Source organism: Megascapheus bottae, chromosome 32 (genome assembly GCF_031878675.1).
Source record: "Megascapheus bottae isolate mThoBot1 chromosome 32, mThoBot2.hap1, whole genome shotgun sequence".
Lineage (NCBI taxonomy): Eukaryota > Metazoa > Chordata > Mammalia > Rodentia > Geomyidae > Megascapheus > Megascapheus bottae.
In genome coordinates, this window is record NC_143540.1 from 7,316,546 (window position 1) to 7,344,518 (window position 27,973).

The 27,973-nt window shown below is 40.5% G+C and overlaps 1 protein-coding gene across 3 annotated transcripts; it reads right to left on the reverse strand.

Moving 5' to 3' along the window:
* Nucleotides 1–203: 203 nt before the first annotated feature.
* Nucleotides 204–27,889, reverse strand: Rbm5 (RNA binding motif protein 5). Of its 3 annotated transcripts, none has more exons than XM_090323307.1 (25): nt 27,295–27,889; nt 26,324–26,395; nt 24,632–24,797; nt 22,859–23,014; nt 16,544–16,613; nt 15,999–16,072; nt 13,581–13,664; nt 12,523–12,583; nt 11,996–12,061; nt 11,028–11,188; nt 9,821–9,918; nt 9,146–9,233; nt 8,880–8,957; nt 8,720–8,792; nt 8,277–8,362; nt 7,804–7,888; nt 7,497–7,588; nt 5,143–5,304; nt 4,416–4,565; nt 4,263–4,334; nt 3,124–3,303; nt 2,809–2,883; nt 1,723–1,820; nt 1,514–1,643; nt 204–889 (listed from the first exon to the last, which is right to left on the reverse strand). In XM_090323307.1, exons 2-25 carry the CDS (start codon nt 26,338–26,340, stop codon nt 764–766), a joined length of 2,448 nt encoding a protein of 815 aa, XP_090179433.1. In that variant the 5' UTR covers nt 26,341–26,395; nt 27,295–27,889; the 3' UTR covers nt 204–763. The 3 variants fall into 3 exon arrangements, with proteins under 3 accessions (XP_090179433.1, XP_090179434.1, XP_090179432.1); XM_090323308.1 differs by lacking the exon at nt 27,295–27,889 and adding an exon at nt 26,858–26,963; XM_090323306.1 differs by having other exon boundaries at nt 205–889; nt 27,769–27,889.
* Between the last annotated feature and the right edge of the window lie 84 nt (nt 27,890–27,973).

Here is a 27,973-nt window from a genome sequence, read left to right on the forward strand (position 1 = left end):
CTCAGAAGGCTGAGATCTGAGGATCATGGTTCAAAGCCAGCCTGGGCACTAAAGAACATGAGACTCATCTCCAATTAGCCACTAGAAATCGAAAAGAAGGGCTGCGATTCAAGGGGTAGCATGGTAGCCTTGAGCTGAAGATCAAGGACAGGGCCCAGGCCCAGAGTTCATGACCCACAAAAACCAAAAAACCCTCAAACCCTGCCCCCCAGGCCTGACTGGCTCAGATAGGTTTTGCCCATCCAAGAATAAAGAGATATAAGACAGTCATTTTTTAAGGTATTTCTTTTGTAAAGTAGCCAGATTTGGCAACTAGACTGAAAATTTTCCAAAATTCTGTACAAATGTATAATATACAAATATACACAAGGCTTTTGCCAAGAAAAGACATCACGACAACAAATGACAGAGGTGGCTTTGGTGTCAACTTACCACCTAGGGCATCTCAAACCCCCAGGGAGGAGGGACCACACATAGGCTACACATGTAAAACACACTACATTACACTATGTACACAGAAGTATAAAAAGCCCGTTGTCCCCTCTGGTCTGTTCAAAGGCCCTCAGGTGGGAAAGGAAGGTCATTCACCAGATAACCCATATAAGGGAGGCTCCTTTAAGGTGAAAGGGAGAAACCTGCAGAATGAAGAGGTTCACCCTGAAACTATTAACAGCACAAGGCATGCCCTTAGAAAGACAGGTGGTAAGAATAAATTCAGAAGATGGCTCATTCCTTGTAGCTCCTTGTCATCTTCCTCTCAGTCTCACTCCATCTCAGTGAACCGGGCAAACATGGCTTTCCGGACAGCATCTTTGTAGGAATCAGCACCCGATAACCCATATGCACTGCCTTTGGCTCCGAGGCCAGCTCCTTTTAGCCGGACTTGAGCCTGGGGAAACACAAAAGATGGTTAGCAGCTGGCAAGGCAGGGTGTGACTTGATCCCACATCTCATCTAGTCCCCTTTTACCATCCAGAGCTACCCACCACTAATATTTCTACATTGCAGAGAGTTAAGAACTAGAACAATAAAATGGGCTAAGGGCTGGGCACCAGTGGCTCATGCCTGTAATACTAGCTACTCAGGAAGCTGAGATCTATGGATCACGGTTCAACATCAGCCTGGGCTGCAAAGTCTGTGAGACTTTGGGCCTGGGAATTGTCCCTGAGCTCTTCAGCTCAGGACTATTGCCCTACCCCTGGAGCCACAGCGCCACTTCCAGTTTTCTAGTGGTTAATTGGAGCTAAGAATCTCACGAACATTATTGCCCGGGCTGGCTTTGAACTGGGATCCTCAGATCTCAGCCTCCTGAGTAGCTAGGATTATAGGTGTGAGCTACCGCGCCCAGACAGATTTATTTCGAGAGTGACTGGAGACAGAATCCTACTGTCAGTAATGATGATAGGCAACTCTGCTAAGCTAGGTTGCTACTGGGTCTTAGACCTTCTGGATACGTTCATCTTGGCTTATCTCTTCAACACTCAGCACCCACGGTCTTTGACCCTATGCTTACCTCAATGGGAGCTGTGATTCCTTGACACTTTCTTCCCAAGCCTGAGCCTTCCCGCCAGCCCATGGCCTGCAGCATCTTGTTGCCAATGTTACTGTGGTCAATGCCATCTTTGGTGGGTTGTTCGTAATTCCTGCCAGTGGCAAACACACAGTTACTTAAAACAGCTAGGGCCCCAGCTAATGAACTGGAAAATGGTGCACATCACATACACAGTGCCAGCATCAAACTGCTTCTTGCGTTTAGGTTCTGGAGGTTCTGGAATGCCATACTTCTCTCGTCTTTCTGCAGCTCGATCTCGGTATTTCATCTATGTGGGAGAAAGAACACTGTTAGACTTCAATCTGTAACAGTCGAATTAATGCACCCAGACTGCAAGACTTTTACTCTAATTATCTTTTAATCTGGAACTTGGCATTTAGTGTGGCTTTAAAATATCCAATGTCTTGTTTCCAGATACTCATTCATGGATGTGCCAAAGTACAAACACTTCAGAATTCTCATTGTGGGGAGTTCCTAACCCACTGTTTATTTCTAATATAGGTCTCTATAGATTAGTAATAGATTGTAGGTCTTCATTACTCCTACTAGCCTTTTCAGCTGCCAGCATCAAATGCTCGTGAACTGGTGGTATGACAGCCTTTACTTTTGTTCTCAGCTCTGCTGCTCCTTCCTTCTACATCACCTGCAATCACTTCATGTCCTTTGTCTCTTGGATCTAATTTGTAGCTTCTTTCATTGCCTAAGGAGACTTCTCTAACCAGGAAAAATGGAACATTCTCTCCTGAATAGAACCCAGTGTGTATCACTAGTACACATTTAGGACCTGTGAGCAACTTAGTTTTGAGGGTGTCTTCCTATTTTATGACCCTCATGAAGCATTCACAAAGTATACAGAGTCTGGTGTAATCTACATGAGCTATAATGATTGGGTGATAAATATGTGACAGATCCTCCTACCCCAAGAATGTGGAAATAAATGCTTCAAAAACTAAAACAAACCAGGCTCTGGTGGCTCAAGCCTATAATCCTAGCTACTCAAGGGGTTGAGATCTGAGGATCATGGTTCAAGGCCAGCTTGGGCAGTAAAGTCCATAAGAATCTTATCTCTAATTACCAAAAAAAGCTCCAAGTGTTGTGGCCCAAGTAGTAGACAGTTAGCTTTGAGCAGACAAGCTCAGGGACAGTGCTCAGGCCCTGAGTCTCTGAGTTCAAGCCCCAGGACCAACATTGAAAAATAAAGCCAAAACAACTAAAGACAGATGGTCAAAGACAACGCTCCCTAGTTTCCCATTCACCTCTCTTTCCCTCAGCTCCAAGGCTTCCAGCTCCTGTTCACTCAGCCTGGATCTTCGATAAATGTCCATGTTTTGCTATAAAAGAGTTTACAGACAGACTTAGAATTCAGGCCATGCCAATATGAATCATCACAACACTAGTACTATCTTTTGTTTTCTAAGAGCCAAAGCCCAATTTAACACACAATGGAACAACTTCCTAAAAGGCAATCATCCCCCAGCAGAAGGCACTGAATGTTCAGCATGGTCAGGGCACTTCCGCTATCTCATTCTCTCCCCTCCTCATCTTCCATCAGCTCAGAGAAGCTAGCTCACCTTGTGTAAGTCTGAGAGCTGTTGATGCCTGACAAGAGCATCTTTGTTTGGAAACTGACGACGACAAAGTAGGCAGGCCATCTTCTTCCAGTCAGCCAGCTTCTCTTCCTCACTCTCAAGTCTTTCCACCAGTTCCTCCTCATTGTCACTGTCTCCACTGTAAGCAGCAACGAGACCCCTCTAGAGACAAAAGGATGAGTCACTGGAAATGTACAATAGGGAGACGTAGATAATCAAATTGTAATATAAAGTGATAGCCTTGCCCGGCACTGGTGGCCCACATCTGTAATCCCAGCTACTGACAGTAGGTTGCCATCTGAGGATCACATTTTGAAACCAGCTTGGATATGAAAGTCCCCGTGAGACTCTTTTTTCTTTTTCTGGCCAGTCCCGGGGCTTGAACTCAGGGCCTGAGGACTGTCACTGGGTTTTCTCAAGGTTAGGGCTCTACCCCTTGAGCCACAGCACCACTTCCGACTTGTTCTATATTTGTGGTATGGAGGAATGGAACCTGGGTCTTAACTCATGCTAGGTTAGCATTCTACCACTTGAGCCACAGCACCACTTCTGGCTTTTTCTATGTCTGTGGTAGCAAGGAATCGAACCCAGGGCTTCAAAAGCTAGTCAGGCACTCTACCACTAGGCCATGCTACCAACCACTCAATTACTCTGTGACATCCTTTAGGACTAGTGAGTCATATTTCATTAATTATACGGAGCACTTAGGTATCACACTCATAGCATCAGTTGTCTTGGAGCGCAAGATATGGGCTCCAAGTGGTTTTCAAACCACTGACTCCGTACAAAAACCCCAAATACAACAGAGATCCGAGTAATGGCTGCATTATTATCTATCAAGTAGACTAATTTTCTCTTTCCAGATCATTAAAACTTCTATTTACAGATGCAATGTAAATTCAATTTAGTGAGCTTAGGAAGTCAGGCCTCATTCATTGCTCCATCACACTTACTCTCAGGCACAGAAAATAAAGCCCTGAATATGGCTTCTATGTGCCGAACCTGCTCCAAATACCCACTGGCAGAGACTATACCCCATTTTAAGTAGAAATCACATTAGCCAAGATGTAGTTGGGATTCAAACTGTAGACCTGGTCTTAAAAACACAGATATTTCCTTACTTTCAGGGGATTTTCCTCATCTCCGTTTCGCACCAATTCTGGAATAAGCTGCTGCCTTTCAGCTAAGGCTCCCTGCAAAGGAGAACAAACAAATGATAAGCCTCAAGTTCTATGGAGGCTCTCATTATGAAGTGTGGCCATTTCTGCTAATACCTTCTTCTCAAAAAGAGCAAAACCAGCATCTGCTGCAGCAGATTCTCTCCTTTCTTCTTCTCTCAAGGAATTAACAGGTTGAAAGCTGTTCTTAAAATTTTCTTTTTGTTTGTTTAAACTCTTGGCCCAGCGCTCCATGTCTTTGGCGATCTAATATCAAACAAAAAAACACCAAAAAAAACCCCCATTTAATCCAAATACTGTTACAATAAGCCATTAAGGACTTTATCTCAAACAACCTATAACAATTTCCCTTATTCTTATATCTATCTACAAATATTTTTATAGATGCTATCATATACTACTAGTTTTGTTTTTTTGCCAGGGTCTGAGCATTGTCCTTGGGCTTTCTCAAGGCTAGAGCTCTACCACTTGAGCCATAGCACCATGTTCAGCTTTTTCTATGTATGTGGTACCGAGGAATGGAACCCGGGTCTTCGTGCATGCTAGGCAAGCACTCTACCATTAGGCCAAACTCCCGGCCCCTATACTACTAGTTTTTAATAAGTATTTCTTGAAAGACTATAAAGACTTCCAGGAATTTTTTCCCTCCATGGGATCAAACCCAGGTAAGCACCCTACCACTGCACTACATCCCTAGCCCAGCCGAGTTTTTAAGAATCCAAAAAAAGCTAATATAAGTGCTACAACCCCAAAATGAAGAATAAAGACATTCAATATTTCAATAAAACATTTATGGTTGTTATGGATAGGTCATACTCATTACCTGTTGGGCTGTTTTGCTTTTGGGTTTTTCTTTCTTCTCTTTTCCCTCTTTTGTGGGAGGCAGGCCTGTCTGCTGGTGGGAGCTGGACTCTGGAGCTGGCACATAGGTCTCTTTTTCTCCATCCCAGTAAAGGTACTGCTGTGTTAAGGAATTATAGTAGTACTAGAAGAAAAAAAAAAAACATGTAATTAATACATCTTAAGCATTTTTTTTTTTTTTGGTGGAACTGGGGATGGAATCCAGGACCTTACACACGCTAGGGAAGTGCTCTATCCTGCGATATACCCCAAGTTCTCGCTCTATCCTGCGATATACCCCAAGTTCTCTGTGTCAAAACTAAAGCAATATTTTGTCAAAAGGTAAAAAAGTTATTATGTATTTGCCAAAGACAAAAACAAGTTGGATGCCAGTAGTTCATGCTGTAATCCTAGCTACTCAAGGGGTTGAGATCTGAGGATTGCAGTTTGAAGCCAGCACACGCAGCAAAGACTGTGAAGTACTCATTTCCAATTAACTACTAGAAAACCAAAAGTGGCACTGTAGTTCAAAATGGTAGAGCATTAACCTTGAGTAAAAAAGCTCAGGGACAGTATTCAAGTCTCACAACTAACAATAGTTTTTTAAAAAAACAAGATAGTTAACAATTCTCTTTCCTTCTTTATTCCTGCTACTCACTCTTCTTGATCAAAAGATACCCAGGAAAGTGCCTGTGATGTGTCTTGGGGGGTGTGGGGGGGAATCAATGCAGAAGTTAACCTTCTGTAGCTGAACTGAAAGGAACTGCCAGGGATAAAAACTATACAAATGAGAGAAATAAGAAAATTGTACAGAGGTTAGACCTACTCAGGAAGTTGGCACATTGTCCTTCACACCCCCCCAAGCCTCCAGAAACCACAAGTTTTCAATGTCAACTTCCTGTTAAATATATTTATTTTACTATTCTATAAATACAGTTCCTGGTCATAAATAGTTCTTTATAGTGTTAAAGTTGCTTTTCCTCCTTAAAACTTACGTACAGCACCAAAATTAAATATCTGCTAAATTCTACCCACAGATCTGCTAAGTTCTACCCAGAATATATTAGGTTGCCAAGTACCAGTTGTTCACGCCTATAATCATGCCTTTGTGACTCAGAAGTCTGAAGATCTTATTTGTCTGCCCAGGCAAATCAGAATTCTAGCAAAAAGCTGGAACTGGAGGCACAGCTCAAGTGGTAGAACTTCAGTAATGAGGGAAAACACAAGGGAAAAAGCAAGGCCTCAAGTTCAATCACATATTGGTCATATATTGTCTGAATCCATTTATATGTGTCTAGAATTCATCTATATATGTCTATCTGCAAATCCAGAGACAAAAAGTAGATTAGTGGTTATTAAGGAATGGGAATAGAATGGAAATTGACTGTTTAGTAGTTACAGGGCTTTTTGAGATGATGAAAATGTTCTAAGATTAGACAGCAATGAGTTATACAACATGTAAACATAGGGAAAAGTAATGAATCTGCATACTCTAAACATTTAAAATGAATACTGCTATGTGAATTTCATCTTAACTGGAAAAAAAAAACAGCACATAATGAGCAAAACCACAATTTAAAACGTATAGCTATGTCTTTACAAAATCTTGACAAAATTAAAAATACAGGCACAAGGGATCTTGCAGATGTGCCTGGAATGTATCCATGTAAATATTTAAAGAACTGCATACTTTAGTCTTATGCACTTTTGTATTGTGTATGTAATGTTATGTCTCAAAATATTTGTGTGTGTGTGTGTGTGTGTGTGTGTGTGTGTGAGTATTAAGTCTTCAAACTTTAGATTTCAGATCTCAGGATTATAGGTATGTGCTACTGACTTACAGTTTCAAAACAGCACTGGTGGCTCATGCCCATTCTCCTAGTTAGTTAGGAGGCTGAGATCTAAGGATCACAGTTTGAAGCCAGTCTGGGCAGGAATGTCTGAGTGATTAATTGGAAGTGGATCTATGCTTGAAGTGGCAGGGCACCAACCTTGAATGAGAGATTTCTCAATCAAGGGATAGCAGCACCAGGCCCTGAGTTCAAGCCTAGTATGAATACCAAATAAACAGATAAGTAAAGAAAGAATTAAAAATTACATCTTCGTGACAAGAAGCTGAAACTTCCTTAAGAGCCAGGGATAATGATACAGCACTTGCCTTGCATGCATAAATCTTTAGGTTCAACCCCCTAGTACCACCAAAAATAAACAAGGTAATGCTTACTCCTTTTGCACTGAATGGTCACTAAGATTATTTCCTCTTGTGCCTAATAAGTGTTCTAAGGGAAACTACTAAGATTCTTCCAGCAAGAGTGAAGAGGAAGACAGCATACTTACTTGTGAGTTGGGGTCATAGTAGAGTCCTGTTGTAGGATCATAATAATAGCCTGAAGATTCATCATACTGGTATGTAGATGTGTCAGGTACAGCTACAAAGACAAAATCCAGCACACAATTATCCCAGGTAAAAAAACTGGCTTTATTTCAATTCTAAGGCAGTGGGATGCAGCAGGCCTTAATGTTCTTCTTTTCCTCACATTCCCAAGTGTCCCTCTGACACCCATTTCAAAGGGAAAGAAACTTTTATTATACAAAGACAACTAGGACCTTCCAACTGTCAACAGCCCCATGAGGTTTGGCTTACCATATTTGGTACCAGGAACTACACCAGTAGGGGAAGCGGCTGGGGCCTGTGTACTTGTGCTAGTGCTAGGCTGCGCTTCCTCAGTCTGGAAAGAACAGCAGCTTCAATATAATTACAACTGTAAAGTCTTTTAAAAGAACTAAAATACTGCAATCATCCCGGAAGAAGGGCTCCCCTGAAATACACTGCAGCCAAGGACCTAATGAAATCCTTCAGCAAAACACATGCTGACAACTTTCTAAAGGTCAAACTGATGCATTCATAAAGTATAAATATACCCATATTTGGTATTTTATACTTAAAATATACGCACATACATATAATTATCTTATTACTTAATACTGTAAGACGGAACTAAAATGGAATATGTATTATTCAATTCTGAATTGTGCAGCAGGAAGTGATAGTATTTGTACATCAACACAACGTTTCCCCAAGAGTTGTAAATTCTATATGTAAGAGGATAGGATTACCGGAGAGCCAGGTGGATTGGAAGTCTGATTATACAGCTGGGGACTCTGGGACACTACAGCTGCTGAAGTGGTGGTCACTGCTGTGCCTGATGATGAATAAAGAGGTCAGAGAGAATCCAATCACTGAACTGCAGGCCAACTACCTACCTGTAATGCCTTATCTACCTATCTTCTTAGTATGTCAGTTTTTCTTTTCTTGTCTCCCTACATAGTTCAGGCTACCTTGGAACTCAAAAGTCCTTCTCCTTCAAGTTCTGGTATTACAAATGTGATCTACCTCCCAACACTCTTTCTCACCGTAAACACATGGTGACAGTTCTGACTATGCTCCTCACATTCTTGCAGAGATATGGACTTGCAGCTTTGGGTCTAGTTAAGATACCTTGACATATTTCCTCAAGAACATTTAAGCAAAAGGTACAAAGGAGACTGAACTTTACTACCTGATGTAGATGATGAATCAGATTCTAATCCTCCAGTTTGTTGCTGATAAAATTGCTGGTAATCCTGTGAATACTAAGGGAAAGTTTACCATTAGAGCTGCTTCTTGGAGAACAGAAGATGATAAAGACTAGAAACTGAAAGCTAGCCAATTGAACCTACCTGAGCATACTGGGCATAACCATCCTGGCCTGGCTGCAGGTAACTATAGTCAACATTGCCTCCTTCGCCGCTTTGAGACTACAAAATGGCAAAAAAAAAAAAAAAAAAAAAAAAAAAAGATGAACTTAGTGAACTTCAAACAAGGAAGGTAGGAAGTATTCTCCCAAACAAACCAACAAACAAAAACTTCAAACAACTCCCTTAAAAGCTTCATCTGCAAGTCTTAGGAGACGTTACATCTATAAATTTCAAAAGTATCTTCTTACCTGGGTAGATGACCACTGAGCAGCAGCTATGGCTGTACTAGCTACAGAAAAGGCGCTGACACGGTTGCCATCTGGAAGGACCAAGTCTCTGAAACCACAAAAATCCAATCATGTGATTCTGTCTCTGCATGCCCTCAATTAGTGCCTTTGTAGTGCTACGGGAGCAGTCAGGTCTTAAATGGCCACATTTCACAGGGAGAAAAATCTTTCCATGCAAGCTCCTCAGTGGGCAAGTGTCCCTGTATTACTGCTGCTATAGTTCATAATTGCCATTTAAAAAGGCATCTGCTGAAAGAACAATGGCACTAACAAAAGGAAAATTTATAGTGCAAGACCAAAGTACTAAATACATGAAGCTATTAGCACGCTCTTTGGGAAGCTAGGAATATTGCTGGATTGTTACACTAGACCACTGCAGCTAGCTTGTTCTAAAACATATTCTTAGCCCATCTGTCTTCTTGTCTTTGTCTTGCTCTGAAAGAATTTCTGGCAACCATTAACTGACTACACAGGATAGGAGAGAACAGGCTATTAAGGAACTACAATCATCTCTCTCCTGGTATACAATCAGCGATTGTCTCAGTGTTGAGAACATAGGATCAGAGTACAGTTGGAAAAGCAGCTTTGAAAAAGTGTACATATGCAATAATTTGAAATAAAGACAAAGCTACTCACTTTCTAGCACTTTTTGCAAAATCAACCCCAATAGTTTTCCCATCAATTTTCAAAGGAGGATGGAGACTCTGTAATATCTGAAGCAGCTGAGAAGCATCCTAAAGGACAATGTGAAGAAAAAAAATTTTATCATTAAGAAGTAAAAATCTCTCATGATAAAGAACTAAAAATGTGCCACTCCAAAGAAATCTTTCTCTACCATCTATTCTACTCAAGAAATAATCTTTCTCTCTGTTTAGAGATATGAAACTGAAAAAAGAAATACCTCCAGGATATGAAGGTATTCAGTATTATTAAAGGAGCAAAGCACTAAACTGTAACTCAAACTTTAGTTATCAGTTCTTTACAGGCATAGACATTATTATTTTTTTTTTTTGCCAGTCCTGGGCTTGGGCTCAGCGCTTGAGCACTGTCCCTGGATTTTTTTCTCAAGGCTAGGGCTCTACCACTTGAGCCACAGCACCACTTCTGGCTTTTTGCTACATATGTGATACGGAGGAATTGAACCCGGCTCTTCGTGCATGCTAGGCAAGCACTCTACCACTAGGCCAAACTCCGGCCCATTATTTTTATTGTATGTCAAAGAAATCAATCCTAGCTGTGTGCTTAGGATCACAGTTCAAAGCTAATCTGGGGCAAGAAAGTCTGTGAGATTTTTAGCTCCAATAACTACCAAAAAAACAAGAAGTGGAGCAGTAGCTTAAGTGGTAGAGCATTAGACTTGAGCAAATAAACTTGGGGACAGCACCCAGGTCCTAAAAAAGCCAAAAAAAAAGTCCCATAATTCAGCGCTGCACTGTTAAACTGTTACTTACTATACAGCCTTTATGTTTTTTTTTTTTGTTTTTTGGCTTGGGAGTTTTGGTCTAGTGGTCGAGTGCTTGCCTACCATGCACAAAGACCCAGATTCAATTCCTTAGTATCACATACATAGAAAAAGCCAGAAGTGGTGCTATGGCTCAAGTGTAGGGCTCTAGCCTTGAGGAAAAAAAAAAAACTCAAGGACAGTGCTCAGTCCCTGAGCTCAAGCCTGTCAAGCCTGACTGGGGGGGTTGGGGGGGGGAAGCTCCACACCTGACTTGAGGGCTGGAAATTAAACCCAGAGTCTTGGAGCAAGCTATATATATGCACTGCCACTGGGCCTCATCTCCCAAATCCAAAGTTGTTTTTTTTTTTCCCCAAAGGAAAGATTAGTTTAGAACCTCACCATTGCAGAAGACAGCTGTACAAATGCAAAGCCTCTGTTCTGCTGGGTCTGTTTGTCTTTGATGAGACGAATGTTATTGACAGCTAAAGATGCATAGGGAGATAGTGCTGTCATAATGGAATCCACCACAGTGTGTGGAGCTATGTTCCGGAGAATGATCGCTAGAGGGTAAATGAGACAAATGATTCAGCCATACTTTCCCATCACCAATGCTTTTCAAGGCAGGTTTAAAATACAAATTAATCTATTTTGGTATGTTCCTAATATATTTTTCACTTTAATAAACTAAAATCTTTTATTGGAAAAAATGAAGCTACTCTTTTTTTTTTTGCCAGTCCTGGGCTTGAGCTCAGGGCCTGAGCACTATCCTTGGACTTTCTCAAGGCTAGAGCTCTACCACTCGAGTCTCAGCACCACTTCCAGCTTTTTTGTATGTATGTGGTACCAAGGAATCGAACCCGGGTCTTTGCACATGCTAGGCAAGCACTTTAACCACTAGGCCAAACTCCCGGCCCAAAATGAAGCTACTCTTATGCTCATCTAAAAAGGATTAAGAAGGAGGCCACACCAGTAATCTTAAGTATTCAGCAGGCTGAGATCTGAGGATCAGCATTCAAAGCTAACCTAGGCAGGAAAGACCATAAAATATCTGTAACACTAGGTACTCAGGAAGCTGAGATCTGAGTATCCTAATTTAAAAGTCAGCCTGAGCAGACAAATCTTGAGATGCTTATTTCCAACTAACTACTAAAACATGGGAAGTGGAAGTATGGCTTAGTGGTAGAGCACCAGTCTTGAATGATAAAAATCTAGTAACAGTGCGATACTCTGAGTTCAAGTACTACCACTGCCACCAGCACACCCACGCAAAAATCAAAAATAGAAAAATTAGAAAGAGTAAGAGAACTGAAATTTCCAACTGATGTGAACTTGTAACACAAAAGCCAAAAGATGAAGTTTGAACTTACTATCACAGTAGTAATCCACAGATTGAACTGACTCTGTGGTTCCAGGAGGCACTTCCTGTTCAGAGTCTACAAGTAGGAGAAAAGAAGACTCAATTGAAGACAAAATATTTTTGGTAGGGAAGTATATTAATGTCCCCAATGCTTCTATTTTAAGTATGTCTCGCAATCTTCCCCCCCCTTTTCCTTTTGAAAAGATTTGTAGCTATAGTGAAACATCTTTCTTTTGACTTGGCTAATGTGTAAACAAATATTGGGCCAGGGCAGGCTGCACTAAAGAAAAGCAGATGTGGAAAGCAAATCAGGTGTGAGTAGACTTCATTTGGGAAAACCAAATTTTCTGTGCTCTCATAATAAGCAGCAGCATCTATATAACCTAAGGTAAAAAAAAAAAAAAAAAAAGGCCTAAGGAAAATATACAAGTTGTTTGTTAAATTTCTTAAAATCTACACTTTTCCTCAGGTTCACAGACAGTAACTTAACTCGTCAGGTTTCATTGCATTTTCCAAAATAGCTGAATCGACGCTTACCAAACTTGTCTGCTCCACATCGGAAGCATTTTAGTCTTTTCCTGAAATTGTTAAGGCAGCACTGGAAAAAAAAAAGTTTTATCTGTGATTATTTCTTACATTAGGCCAGGCTTTCTAGTAACAATGTAGGTTAGAGTAGTGAGGCTACAAGGTAAGTCCGACAACTAATATAAAAAAAGCAGGAAATGATATAAATCCCAGATAAAAGGGCATAACATAAACATTTTAAATGTTAGATCACACCAACTCTTCTAAAAACAAATTTTGTTAAGGAAAGGTTTCAGTTCACCCAAAACTCTTAGAGCAAATATTAAGAGTATAATAAGGATCATTCTATTACACGCAGGCAAGATGTAACCTGAATAGTATCTTGCCCCTTACTAGTCGTATACACATCTTTTGAGCACTCTCAAAATAGTAATATTGACATTAAAGTTCAAAATGATACACCAATGACAGGACCACAATTTTGTATCAAGTTTCTTAAGGATTTCTGTCAATGTAGTTAAGAGACTATGCCAAAGTTGAGATCTCAAAAATTCAATAAGGGCCGGGACTTTGGCCTAGTGTTAGGGCTTGCTTAACATCTACAAAGCCCTGGGTTTGATTCCTTGGTACCACATATGTAGAAAAAAGCCAGAAGTGATGTTGTGGCTCAAGTGGTAGAGCTCTTGTTTTGAGAAAGCCCAAGGACAGTGCTCAGGCCCTGAGTCAAGCCCCAGGACTGGCAGAAGAAGAAGCAGAAGGAGAAGCAGGAAGCAGAAGAGGAGGAGGAGGAGGAAGAGAAGGAAAAAAAATTTTAATAAACAATAAAGTGAAAAGCACTTAAAAACCTTAATTGAAACAGCTTGGAAATCTGAATCTCTATACGACAGAATCTGTGCAGTTGTAAGGATTCTGTCCTCAATATCAGCACAGGAAAAGCACAAAAGGACAAAAATTGTCTTATCATAAGAGCTGGTAATTGAGCATTTATTTTCCTTGTTTGGATATCAACAGATAAACAGAAAAACAATAAAATATTAAATTAGTTTTATCTGGGAAAAACACATACTTACCTTGTTACACAGCCAATCTTCAAACTTAGGTCTGGGATTGCTATAATGCATTGCAATGTGCTTTCCTTGAATCACCAACTTTTTCTGCAAGAAAAAAAGAGTAATTAGTTATTTCCATTGTGAGGAACATGTGTCCATTTTCCCAGGGCAGAGCACACTTCGGAAAAATCAGTGCTCTGGAATTAAATGGACAACATACGGGGAGGACCAACCACCGCCACCTATACTCTGCCCATCCAATCCTTCAGATAGGCAGTAAGAGAATGGGATATGGAGTAAAGGTAAACGGAGTCAGGGAGTGTTGAAAAAGCTGCCAAACACTAAACGCTGACATGCACCAGGCTGTGTCTCCAGCAGAGACAGAAGTCCTACATTCAGCATTGACAGGCTGCTGAGAGTAACAGTCTATTTCAAAAGCAGAAGACAGACCTCTCCCAGTTCTGAGACAGTCTCCTACATTAGTCCTTAACAAAATATCCTTGAGCTTTGATTCACTTTTTCCCAGTCCCCCATCCTTGTGAAAAGTACAAGACCTTGTATTTCCCCCTTTCCCCAAACTCTTGCTTCAGGATGTGTCCTCTGTGAGGGACAAAAGCAGGGGAACACATTTTAAAGGGAAGTTTATTACAATTCTTTCTCAGGAATTATTTTGAATGCCACCAACTCTAAAACAGCTAAATGAGATTTCTTTCTGCCAAATGTGATTATGTCATGTCTTAGGTGATGGATGTGTTTTTCATTGAAATGGATGGTACTCTCTTCAGAATAAGTAATCAGGAGGCCAATGAAGTTTCTTCAGGGGGTAGGGAAGTTCATAAAAGTATACATCATCTATCCTTCAAGTCAACCTGTGACTAAAAGGGGTTTAACTTTAAAACTCTAAGCTGAAGTTATCTAGCCAAAAGTATACTTAACACCTGCCCCCAAAGATCCTTCATAAGTATCTTTTCTTTTTAGAGGGGATGGTGTTCTGACATTAGCAGAACAGATTTAATCAGGCTAGATACCTAGATTGTTAAATCTAACCCTTTTAAATATAGTGTTGAGTAAATTTGATTCTTACAAATCCTTAAGGATGTAAGACATGCTATAAATTGTTTCTGTTGTATCTAAAGACAAGACTACAAGTTATGTCTGGCCAATAGGGAAGCTGCTGAAGGGCCATTCACTCATTGTGATGTGCTAAAGCAAATATAAGCTGGGAGATATATCAAGAGATCATCCCACTAGGAGGGATATGTGCTGGGAGAAGACTCCAAACTACCACTGAATCCCTAATCCTACTTGGCCTTTAATTTCTGGAGTGAATATGAACTGTAAATAAATATTATACATTAATATAGCTTTGTATACATTAAAATTGTGGAGACTTTTATTGTGTTTGCTTTGGATTTACTAGGATGGCAGCCATGATATAAATGAAGATCTGGTTGTGACCTCTGGGCTAGGAAAAGTCATTCATTTATTTATTACGGATGCAAGGTCTTATATGCTGCCCAGGCTGGCCTCAAACTCATCATCCTCCAGACTGCTGAGAATAAAGGCATGTGCCAACATTCCCAGAAAGAAACTGAGAGGCATAAAATACCCTAAGTCAGTCAACCAAAGCAATAGCCTTATTGGCATGTCTTGTTATATAGTCATGTTATCAAAGAAATGCCACTTATGGGTGACTCAAGTCATAAAACACTGTAGAAAAGCAACACAATGAGCAGATTGCTTAAAGACATTCAACATTATGCTTTGGAGTTCTTGCAAAAACTTTCAAGTTCTAAGCATTGAACATTAGCTCGCCAAACTGAGGAATTCTTGAAAGCCACAGCAAAGAATCACCAATTTGCTTTGAACAGACTATAAAAGGCATTCTGAGGAGACTGGAATAATGTTATTTTAACTAGATTAGATAGTGGCAAGGCATCAATCTGTTCTAGACTAATCTCATCAGACTTATTTTTCATATATTCTGTAAATGATCCCAGAAGGTCCATCTAAGCATTGTATCTCCAAGAGGCTTGCTTGAGGTCTCCAGGCAGAAATAATTAAAAAAATTACTGCCACAGACTTGCACTATGTTCCTTCACTTGTCAAATAGAAGAGTCTGATATGCTAAGCTTACCATCAATGAGTATAATCAGGTAAGGAAAAGGAACATTAAGGTATTTTGCTAACTACCAGACAGGTATTTAGCAGTTAAAGATCTGCAAGGTAGCCATGTTAAAAAGCAGAATAAATTCTGCAAGGAAGTCTGTGGTACTGTGTTTAGTCAATTTTAATATATACAAAGCATTCTTTTTTTCTTTTTCTTTTTAAAAAATCACTCCTTTGGAACAAACCACTCCTTTAACCTGTTTTTTTTTTTTTAAATTGTACAGACTTGTTCCATTTTCATGAATATCTAGACTTGGTGAGTGAAGCAACCTGATTGGCTTCCATCCAGCTGGTAGCATCTTGCAAGTGATAAAACTCCACGAAGGCGAAACCACGGCTTACACCTAGAGACAGCATTCAGATATAGACGGGATACTCGTGTTAGTCAGTTCCTTTAAACAGGTGAATCTCTCTCCCACTGCTTCAACACTTCGTGACAAAGCCAATTGGGAAGCAGCTTTACAAATGTGACTTGAGTTGGGGATCTTCTTGATACTTTGCCATGGCAAGGAACAAGCCGCCTGAACTAAATGCCACTTGATTTTTGATTCCACGCTTAAAGTAACCATGCAACCGACTATGAACAGTCAAACAAGGAGTTCATACTTACCCAAGGAAAAGAAAGCCCCTAAAACAAAGTTTTAAATAGTTCCTCAGATGCTAACATCGTTTTCAAAGTCACATTCCTTAGCCATGGCAAACCTTTCATTCTGAATTCATGTGCTTGAAGACTGGGGGTAATCAAGATGTTCTTTAGGGACTGAAGTGGGAATGGGGAAGAGAACCAGAACAACAGGAACTAAGCAAGTTCTCACCTGTTTTTCTCTTCATCAGCCTCACATCTGCAGGCTGAGGGCCTTCAAAGGACTCCATCATTTCTCGAATCTGCATAAGGTTTTTACACATTTACAGTTAAAGCCATACTATTTTACAAAGTTCAAGGATTAGGGAGTAATCTCTACCTTTTTAACTTATATCATCAAAATGCATTTACTCTAAGAGGCATAAAGAAGAAACATTTTTCCCACAGAAATTAATGTATTATATATTAAAAAAAAAAAAAGGCCAGGTACTGATGGTTCACACTTGCAATACTAGCTATTCAGGAATCTGAGATCGGAGGGTTGAGATTCAAAACTAGCCCAGGCAGACACACGATTTAAGTCTATCTTCAGTGAGACTTTTATCTTCAATTAACTAGCAAAATGCAGACTACAGACATGGCTCAAATGGTAGAAATCCAACCATGAGCAAAAAAGCTGAGAGACCTCCAAATCAGAAACCTCCCCCACCAAAAAAAGGGGGGAAATGTATGGGAACATACACCTGTAAACTAGAGAGCGAGAACACAGAAATTCAAATTAGACAGCCATCTGAGCAATATATTAAGACCTTAGGTAAAGAAAAATGGGAAAAAACCAGATATACATGTATATTCATCAAGCATACAGTAAGTCAAGGAATAAAAAACAAATATGGAACCTACTTTTCATAAGTAAGTATAGACTACAGAATTACACAATCATTCCTCACTATTCACAGATCTGTTTGCAAATTTTCCTACTCACTAAAATTGGTAATGGCCAAATCAATATTTACAGTTCTTTCATGATTATTAGTGAACACGAACCTGAGATCTTTCTCTCTCTCTCTCTCCTTTTTTTTTTTGGCCAGTCCTGTCTTGGGCTCAGGGCCTGAGCACTGTCCTTGGGTTTTCTCAAGGCTAGAGCTCTACCACTTGAGCCACAGCACCACTTCTGGCTTTTTTCTATGTATGTGGTACCAAGGAATTGAACCCCGGTCATCATGCATGCTAGGCAACCACTCTACCACTAGGACAAACTCCCGGCCAAACCTGAGATCTTTCTAACAAGGCCATGTTTGCCTTTTCAATTTTCTTATTGTAAATGAATGTATACTGTCATGTTCCTCACCCCCTCTCTTTTTTTTTTTTTGTGGGCTATTTCACTTATTTAAAGTCTCTTCAAGTACAATGCTAAAGCTAGTGTTCCAGGCACATCAGGCTGTTGTAGATCTCATGGAGAAAATACATGTCACATTGGGCTTCATTCAAGCATGAGTTACAGTTCTGTTGACTGTGAGTTCATTGTTAATTAACCAACAGTATTATCAGTTAATACTGGTTGTGTATGTTCCTAGAGCTTGAACACAGGGGCTGGACACTATCTTTGAGCTTTATCTTGTTCAAGGCTAGTAGTGCTCTACCACTTGAGCCACTTTGAGCTTTTTGGTGGTTTACTGGAGAAAAATATCTCACTTTCCTACCCAGGCTGACATCAAATCATGACCCTCAGATAAAAAGCTAGGATTACTGGTGCTGGCTTCAAATAATGCTTTTTTTTTTTTTTTTGGCCAGTCCTGGGGCATGAATTCATGTGCCACTTGAGCCACAGCACCACCTATGGATTTTTCTGTTTACATAGCACTCAGGAAGTGAGTACTTTACATATGCTAGGCAAGCACTCTATCAGTCCCCATATTCCCAGTCCCCAAATAATATAATTTTAAGCAGCAACCCTAAAATAAGGTTTGTTTGTTTTTTTGCCAGTACTGGGCTTGAGCTCAGGGTCTGAGCACTGTCCTTGGACTTTCTAAGGCTAGAGCTCTACCACTTGAGCCTCAGCACCACTTCCGGCTTTTTTCTATGTATGTGGTACTGAGGAATCGAACCTGGGTCTTCGTGCATGCTAGGCAAGCACTAGGCCAAACTCCCAGCCCTTGTTGTTTTTTTTAAACTGATTAGTTAATAAAAAATTTTAAATCCAGAAAGCTGTAAGCTGTATTTTCCTTATAAGTAATGGTTCAGCACTTATGGTTAACTGTGAAAGATCATCCATAAGGAAAATGAACTGTGTATATATATATATATATATATATATATATACTTAGTAATATAGTAGTATAGTTAATCATTGGAGTAAATATGGTTACTGTAATAGTAATCATAAAAGTAACATAGCAACACAGTAACTAAAGATAGTTTCCTAAAGAGCTTGCATGTTGCAAAGTAAAGGATGAACATAGTAACTAGAGATAGTTTCTCTAAAGAGTCTGCATGTTGCAAAAGGAAAGGGTGCTAAACTAAAAGAGACACAGAATAACATAGTTGGCTACTAAAGTTTAGAGTTTTAATATAACTTTTCCTCCTCTCTTTTTTTGGGGGGGTGAGTGGCGGGGCTTGAACTCTGAGCCTAGGCGCTGTCCCTGAGCTCTGATTAACTCAAAGCTAGCGCTCTACCGCTTGAGCCACAGTGCCACTTCCTAGTATAACATTTAAAATAATCTATTCACTATTAGTAATTTTTTTTAGGAAAAGGAATGTTTATTTTTCATTAATATTTTATTTTGAGGATCTAACTAAATGTGTCATTACACCCTACTTTTATTCTGAAGTACTTGTAGAATTAGTGTTACAAAGCAGTCTGAAGAACAAATATTGGCAAGAATTTCCATTTCAATCAGGAGTGGGAACATGTTTTCTGACAAGGGACATTTGGATATTTAAAACAGAATTGTTGGAGCCAGGCATGGTGGCTCATGATTGTAATCCTAGCTACTCAGGAGGCTGAGATCTGAGGATAAAGGTTCAAAGCCAGCCCAGGCACAAAAGGACATGAGATTCTTATCTCTAACTTCTAGAAAATGATAAGTTGGGCTTGGCTCAAGGGTAGGGTCTTGAGCTGAAGAGTTCAGGGACTGCACCCAGGCCAAGCTCAAGCCCCATGACCCACAAAAAAACAAAAGAAAAGCAGAACTGATGGACCACACAAAATAAGGGGCCGGGAGCGTGGCCTAGTGCTTGCCTACACATGCACAAAGCCCTGAGTTGGATTCCTCGAGACCACATACACAGAAAAAGCCAGAAGTGGAACGGTGCTGTAGCTCAAGCAGCAAAGTGCTAGCCTTGAGCAAAAATTGTCCAAGCGGGCCGGGAGTTTGGCCTAGTGGTAGAGTGCTTGCCTAGCATGCACGAAGACCCGGGTTCGATTCCTCGGTATCACATACATAGAAAAAAGCTAGAAATAGTGCTGAGGCTCAAGTGGTAGAGCTCTAACCTTGAGAAAGTCTAAGGACAGTGCTCAGACCCTGAGCTCCAGCCCAGGACTGGCAAAAAAAAAAAAAAAAAATTATCCAAGGACAATGCCCAGGCCCTAAGTTCATGCCCCAGGACTGGCATGAAAAAAAAAATACAGGCAAATAACTACAACCAGACTACTAGAAGCCCACAAGGCTGTCCTGTCATTTATTAAATGACTTCAAAGGCTTTATATGGTCGATGGCCAGGTGTTTCCTAACCCTGACTAAATCATAAAACTGTTTAAGTAATCATGAAGACAATAAAAAATATAAAAAAATGAAATGGAAAAATGTTTTCTCAGTAGTACCTGCTATCTAGCATGTATAAGACCTTAAATTCTATTCCTAACATAGACAAAAGCAAACACAACACTCCTAAATCCAAATTAAAGTCGGAACATTATAATCTAACACTCCCACTATGTACTCCCACTGTGTTCTGTACGATCTCCTACATCTGTAAAACAATGACGATGATTTCTTTTGCTAGGACTGCAGACAGTAAGAAGCAGCCAGGCTGGGAGTTTGGCCTAGTGGTAGAGTGTTTTCCTAGCATGCATGAAGACCCAGGTTCAATTCTTCGGTACCAAATACATAGAAAAAGCCAGAAGTGATGTTGTGGCTCAAGTGGTAGAGCTGTGGGACTCTTATCTCTAATTAAACACAGTGGGGAGCTCTGGCTCAGGTGGCAGAACACTGCTTTGGCATACACATGTATGCAAACACACACATGTATGCACATACACATGTATGTATGCACGCGCACACACACACACACGCGTGCGCGCACGCCCACGTTTAGAGGTATAGTTCAAGTAGTCTAATGCCCTGCCAGCACACGGAGGGTGTGAATTCAATCCACACCCCCCCCCCCACACACACACACGACTAGAGGTATAATTCAAGTAGTCTAATGCCCTGCCAGCACACGGAGGGTGTGAATTCAATGTCCAAGACTGCAACCAAACCAAACTAACAAAACCTCAACAACAAAAAATATCAAACTGAGCTCAAGGTCCAGGATTGGCAAAAAAAAAAGCTTTCAGTTATTCAGCAGGACTACATTAACTACATTAACTCTTCCAACATTAACCTCCAGACTTAAAAAAAAAAAAAAAGAACAAGAAAAAAGACAGTCTTGTTATACTGTCCAGGCTAGCCTTGGATATGTGTCCAAGGGACCCTTTTGCCTCAGCTTCTTGAGTAGCAAGGACAATAGACTTCAATAGACTTGTTATCACACCTGGAAACCTTAACTTTTTATTGATACTGCTGACCTTAACTGCTCACACATACGTTCTTTTTCCAGGCAGGAGTCATGGCTGTATCACTGTCATATAGTATACAGTGTAATTAGTGTGCAATGACTACAAAAAAATGGAACTACCCGGATATCATGTTATAGATATCAACCTATTTTATACATACCAAATACCATTAGTTTCAGTGTTTAGAAACCAAATTGTAGGAACCTAATTTTTATATTTAGCTAAAATTTAACCACACGTAAGTCAGCATACTACACTAGCAGAGTAGGTACTGGCAAAAAGCTTTTTAAAAACGTTTAAGGCTGGGAATGTGGCTCAGCTGTAGAGTGCTTGCCTAGCATACATAAACCCTGGGTTGGATTCCTTAGTACCACATAAACAAAAAAAGCTGGAAGTAGTGCTGTGGCTCACGTGGTAGAGTGCTAGCTTTGAGCAAAAAAAAAAAAACAAAGCTCAGGGACAGTGCCCAGGCCCTTAGTTCAAGCCCCAGGATTGGCAAAAACAAAACAAAACATGTTTAAAACCTTTAATTAATTTCACCAGCAATACTGGCTGAATAGCATACTTCATTTAAAGATTATAAACAGAAGCTGCACACCGGTATCTCCTATCTGTAATTCTAGCTACTCAGGAGGCTGAGAGCTAAGGATTGTAGTTCAAAGCCAGCCTGAGCAGGAAAGTCCATGAGACTCTTATCCCCAATTAACCACTTAAAAAAAAAAAAAAAAAAAAAAGTGGAGCTGTGGCTCAAGTGTAGAGTGCCACCCTTGAGTGCAAAAGCTCAGCACCCAGGCTCTGAGATTCAAGCACCACAACTGACCAAAAAAATAAAAAAGTTAGAAATAGAGATAATTGGTTTAGACAGAGGCTTATTTTTAGAAATCTATTATAGTGCCTTGGGAAGAGAAAAAAATTCTGCCTAAAGATCAAGAAAGCTTAATGTAAAGAAATTTCTAAGGAAAAAAAAGCATACCAACAAAATGATATAAACATCTAAAGTGGTCCATTGATGAAGCAGGTGTTAGAAGAGGTGTTAGCAGATGAGTTAGAAGAGGTGAGGCCTTCTACTTGCTGGAAATAAGCAGTTCCAAGTAAATCAATGCCCTCCTTCAGTGGCCTGAGAAATGAGTCAGGAAATATCCTTTTCTTTTCAACAGGCTTCTCTCAGGTTTCAGATAGATAATACAACTTTCTCAAATCAAATGGCAACCAGATTATAAATAAAGTTATGTTTCTAGGGCCGGGAATTTGGCCTAGTGATAGAGTGCTTGCCTAGCTAGCATGCATAAAGTCCCGGGTTTGATTCCTTGGAATCACATACAAAGAAAAAGCTGAAAGTGGTGCTGTGGCTTAAGTGGTAGGACTCTAGCCTTGAGAAAGCTCAAGGACAGCACTCAGGCCCTGAGTTCAAGCCCCAGGACTGGCAAACAAACAAACAAAAAAAGCAAAAAAAAAAAAAGTTATATTTTTACTGATACATCTTAATCCAATAAGTAATCAATAAAAAACACTAATTATCTTCAAATGAACAAATAAAAACCCCCAGAAACTTCTGAAAACTCAACTTTGAGCTTCAAAGACATATATACACACAAGTAAATCAACATATATACATATATATATGGATTTACATCTCTAAATCTGCATTTTAAAGATAGGACTATATCAGTAGGTGAGCTCTCAGCTTAACACACAACCTAATAATGAGAAAAGCACAGCTGGTTGTATTTACTGGACTGCTTGTTAGAATCAGTTTCCTCTTACATCGCTCTCTGTGATGGTGATGGGAAGGCCTCGAAGCATAATGGTCTTGCTCTCTCTTTCATCACTGATGTCATGTCTATAGTCGTGCTCTCCATAGTCACCATCTGAATGGTAGCCATCTTCAGATCGATCACTGTTCCTTCTTTCACGTTCTCTCTGATTTAACGCAAACAAAATAATTAATATACTCTTACGGTTTTTTTTTTAAAAAAGGTCAAGAGATCATTACTCCAAATTGATGTTCACTGCAGTGCTAATAACAGTGACAATCATTTATTTCAGGAAGAATGATTCAATAACCCACTATACAGTTGACAAACCCACAATAAAACAATGAAACTATTTGTTATAATATGAAGTTATGCGCACAGAACAAGTGGGAAAGGGAAAAAAAGGGATAAAGTTATAGAGGTAGCTAATTACCTCTAAACAAAGCTATATACACTTATGGAAATGATGGAACATATACATATGGAAAGAGCCTGAGACTCTTATTCCCAATTAACCAGTAAAAAGCTGGGTGCAGGGGCCAGGAGTTTGGACTAGTGGTAGACTGTTTGCCTACCATGAAGACCTGGGTTTGATTCCTTGGTACCATATACACAGAAAAAAAAAAAAAAAAGCCAGAAGTGGTGCTGTGGCAAGTAGTAGCCTGGAGAAAGAGCAAGGACAGTGCTCAGGCCCTGAGTTCAAACCCCAGGACTGGCCAAAAAGTAAAAAAAAACCCTGGGTGTGGTTCAAGTGGTAGAGCACTAGCCTTGAGCATAAAAGTGAAGGGACAGCACCTAGTTCAAGTCCTAGTACTACACATACAAATCAAACCCCCAGTTTACCAGTCTAAATCACAGGGTCTGTGGGGCCTGTATATTGTTATAATTTCTAATCATATCTCTACTCCCCATTTTTGTGGTGCTAGTCATTGAACTTGGGTTCTTAATGTATGCTGTGCAAATATTCTACCACTGAACTACACTCAACTTTTACTGTCTCATCTTTAAAACAACATCTACCTTAAAGTGTACAAAAGTGTAATATACTATAATATGGTGCAAAGGTAAATAACATCTACCTTACTGTATTGGTAGTGAGACCTAATTAAGTTCATAAAGTCTACTGCTCAAAAGAATACATGATGTATTATTTCTATTACTGAAAGGCATAGAATATTACTATTATTTGTGCCAGTACTAGGGACTGAACTCAGGGCCTGTGCTCCTACTCAGGTGATAAGTTCTTGGCTTTTTGCTGGTTAATTGGTGATAACTCTCAAATTTGTCTACATGGGCTGGTTTGAACTGAGATCCTCAGATCTCAACCTCCTGAGTAAACAGAATTAATTATAGGTATAAACCTGCTAGGCTTTGATTATCTTCTTTTGCTGATTAATTGAAGAAAAAGTGTTCTTAAGATTTTTCTACTTGGACTGGCTTTGAAGCTCAATTCTCAGATTTCAGCCTCCTGTGATTATAGGCACAGGTTGTAACACACATCTCTGTGTGTTATAGTTAATTCAAATATATACCATAATAATTGCAATCAGGGTAATAGAAATTCTGAGCACTGTCCTTGGAATTTCTCAAGGCTAGAGCTCTACCACTTGAGCGAGCCACAGAGCTATGTATGTGGTACCAAGGAATGGAACCCTGGGTCTTTGTGCATGCTAAGCAAGCACTCTACCACTAGGCCAAACTCCCAGCCCCTGTGTATTTTTTTAAAAAGGAATCTCGTATATACAATTTATAAGCACTTCATAGACAGTTGCTTGTCACTCACCTCTGGACTGTCATAGTCTCGGTAGTCATCATATCTATCACCCCTCCGATCATCACTTGATCTTTTGTAATCTGAGTCCCTCCGCCTGCTTCTGGATTCACGTTCATCACGGTCATCCCTGTCTATGATGGAACCATATCTTCCACTACGTTCTGTTCTACTCACTCTGCCAGGGGAAAAATGTTTCATTTAATATTAAGTATATCTTTCTGTACCTTCAGAACCTTCCCCCCAGACTAGTTTAGTATATTTCTTAAGACCACAGTTAACAAAGATGACCACTGAGAAAATATCTATATTTTTAAGTGAAAAGATACTGTTTAAGACATACACTAAGTCAGAAAACAGACTAACAGTTAAATTTTTTTGAGAAAGGGTTATATTCTCAAAGTTTATTCTTCTGTTTTCTCAAGCCTATGATATACACATTAACAGTGAAGATCTCAGTGACCAAAGGTAGGAAGAAGGCAACTGCTTGACATTCACCCAGTTTAAAAAAGTACATCATAGTTCATAATTCACAAGGGTGCCACATGTACTAGGATATGGAGGAACAACATAGATGACCTAAATTAAGTCTTTTTTCTCATCAGGCTGTTAATTCAAAAGTTGCTTTTCAGACATTAACTGGACAGTTACTCAAAAGTAGCAACCTTACCCTCACCTATAATATCTAGTTTACTTCTGGTTACTTGCAACTCTGGCTTGGTAGGAAAATCTATTAGCAACAATATAACCATCTTGATCACAGATAAAACAGCTTTTTTTTTTCTCTCTCTCTCTCTCATGAATACCAGGGTCTTATAACTATAAAGACAAAGGAAAGGCTTGGAAGAGACTATTTAAAATAAACATACAAATTTAATAAAAAGAATTCATAGAAACAGACTACTTCATGACGAAGTATGAGACCGAAAGTCTAAAAAGTAGATGTTAATAAGTTGCATGGAAACACAGACTGCTGCCACAGCATTGAAATGATGCACTATATGAAATAAACAAGTTTCTCTGGGCTGTCAATTCAATCTGTTATAGGGACTGGCTACAATATTAAGAAGACTGATAGCTGAGTAAGCAAGGAATGTATTTTTAAATCAAATGGTTTTGAGAGAGACTAACTGTAGGTGATACAAAGCGATATTCCCTCAATTTAATTTTTTACTAATTCTTTGGCTTTTTTACTTCATGTAACAATGCAGTTTTAAACCTCTGAGCTCTACAAACCGGGATCATCTTACTACTTAGGGGACAATAAGAACTAACATTTACAGGCTGCTTGTTGCAGCCAGACAGTGCTAAATGCCAAGACTGTATGATCTTTGGCTTCTGAATAGGCTGTTGTCCATACTTGGAACCTTCAGTGACCTACCCCACCCTGCTCTCCTTTGCCTAATTCCTACTTAGCCTTCAGGATTCACCTTAAAGAGTATTTTCACCAGGAAGTTTTCTTCGCTGTGTGCAAGAAAAAACATGACTCCTCTATGTCCTAACAGCACTTGAAACATCTTTTATCATAGCATGGTTCACACAGCACTTTAAATGCCTCACTAGTTTGTGAGAGAGGGATTATGAGGTGCTCATTAACAATGTCTGAATCAAAACAGATGTTCAAATATTTCTGTGATAAATTTTGTACAGATAGTTCCTACTGAAATGTTGAGATCAATGGCTTGTAAAGTAGTAGTAACTTACCGTTTGTCTGAACCCATTGTCCTACTGAAGATCTAACAGGAGGATCCAAAAGGCTTAATTTTTAATTTTTTTCTAGGAGACAAAAGAGATTGTTACAAATTTTGGATATAAGTTGAGTCAATTGTTCTATAAGCTGAGATCCTATTGAGGTTAGAATTTCATCAAACTATCAAATTTTTAAGAGATTATCTAAGGTGGGGGGGAGAAGAAGGTAACAATCTGTCAAAGTTAAAATTATGCTAACACTTTGTTAGGAATGGGCACAGCAGTAAAATAAAGCTTAATGTATTAAAGACACCAGAAAGGAAGCAAGCGTAAGACTCCTTTCTCCAAATTTAGGATTACAAAGCAAAAAGGGCAGAGCTGTAAGCAGCTCATTGCATTCTGGATCCAATCAATCACAATGCCAGTAGTTGACCGTTAAACCCAAGTGTATTCTTTTTCATAAATTCATCTAAGAAACAATGAAACATTAAAGTCAAAATTTCCCGATGAAAAATGAAAAAAAAAAACAAATCAAAACAAATCAATCACCCTTTAAAAGTTGGAAGGAAGATCGGATTGAAATCTACAATTATAAATGCCATGCCGGATCCAAATCTTTATTTCAGCCAAGATAAGGGGCAAACCTAGACTTGATTCAATTCTTCTGTAATAATAACCACCACGTCTCGGAGCACGGGGCCCGCGACCCCGATTACCATCAATCACAGAGTAACAAACCGCCCTCAACCCCAGGTTGTAATGAAACATCATAAAGCCGGACCGCGTTCGACGCTGCCAGGGTCCGGGAAGCCAAGTTACTGCCGTCCCCGGGGCCTCATCTGAAAACCGGGCCCCATGAACAGTGGTTGAATGAACGGGGAGAGCGCCGCCGGGGAGAAGGGCCCCGCCGGGGAGGAGCGCCGCCGGGGAGGCGAGCCCCGGGGCCGCCCCTCGCTCGGCTCGCCGCTCGGGATGCCCGCACTCACCTCGGCGGACGGTCGCGGCGGAGACAGCGACCCCACAGCCCGTGGGCACGAGTCTGACGTCTGGCTCCCCACCCGCCCGGCAGACGCCCCCCCCCTCCTAGCTCGCCCACCACCAGCACCCAACGGCCTCCGGCGGAGCGCGATTCCGTTGAAGCTGTGGGGCGATGGAGGCTTAAAAAACAGTCCGCCCGGGCACTGCCGAGTGGGGCCCGAGGGATCCAAGACAGGTTTTTTTTTTTATCGTTTTGTTCCAGTCAGGGGCAAAGTCACAGCCCGAAAGAAGTGGAGTCGGCGCTGGGCTCCGCTGGGGGCGACCTCTGGGAGCTGACAGAACTGGCGGGAGGGGCGCGGCCTTTCAACGTTTGGAGTTCAGTCCCTAGAGATCCGGTTAGGTCCTGTCAAAGTGTCGGGAGACCTCAGGGAACGCTACCAACGGCAAATACCCGTGGTGGTTACCGACAGACTCACACTCACCCCCTAAGAGAAACAGAAGAAGCAGCCGTAGCGGTTCTGCGTCCCAGAACCTCCTTCAAGGGTTCGGCCGCTCCACAAAATGGCGACTCCGCCGACCGCCTTCTCCTACCCACACTGCCTCGCGCCTATCCCCGCCCTCGGCCCAGCCACCCGTTCTGCCGAGGCGTCCAATCAGCGGAGTCGGCTCCCTGCGCAAGGACTGCCG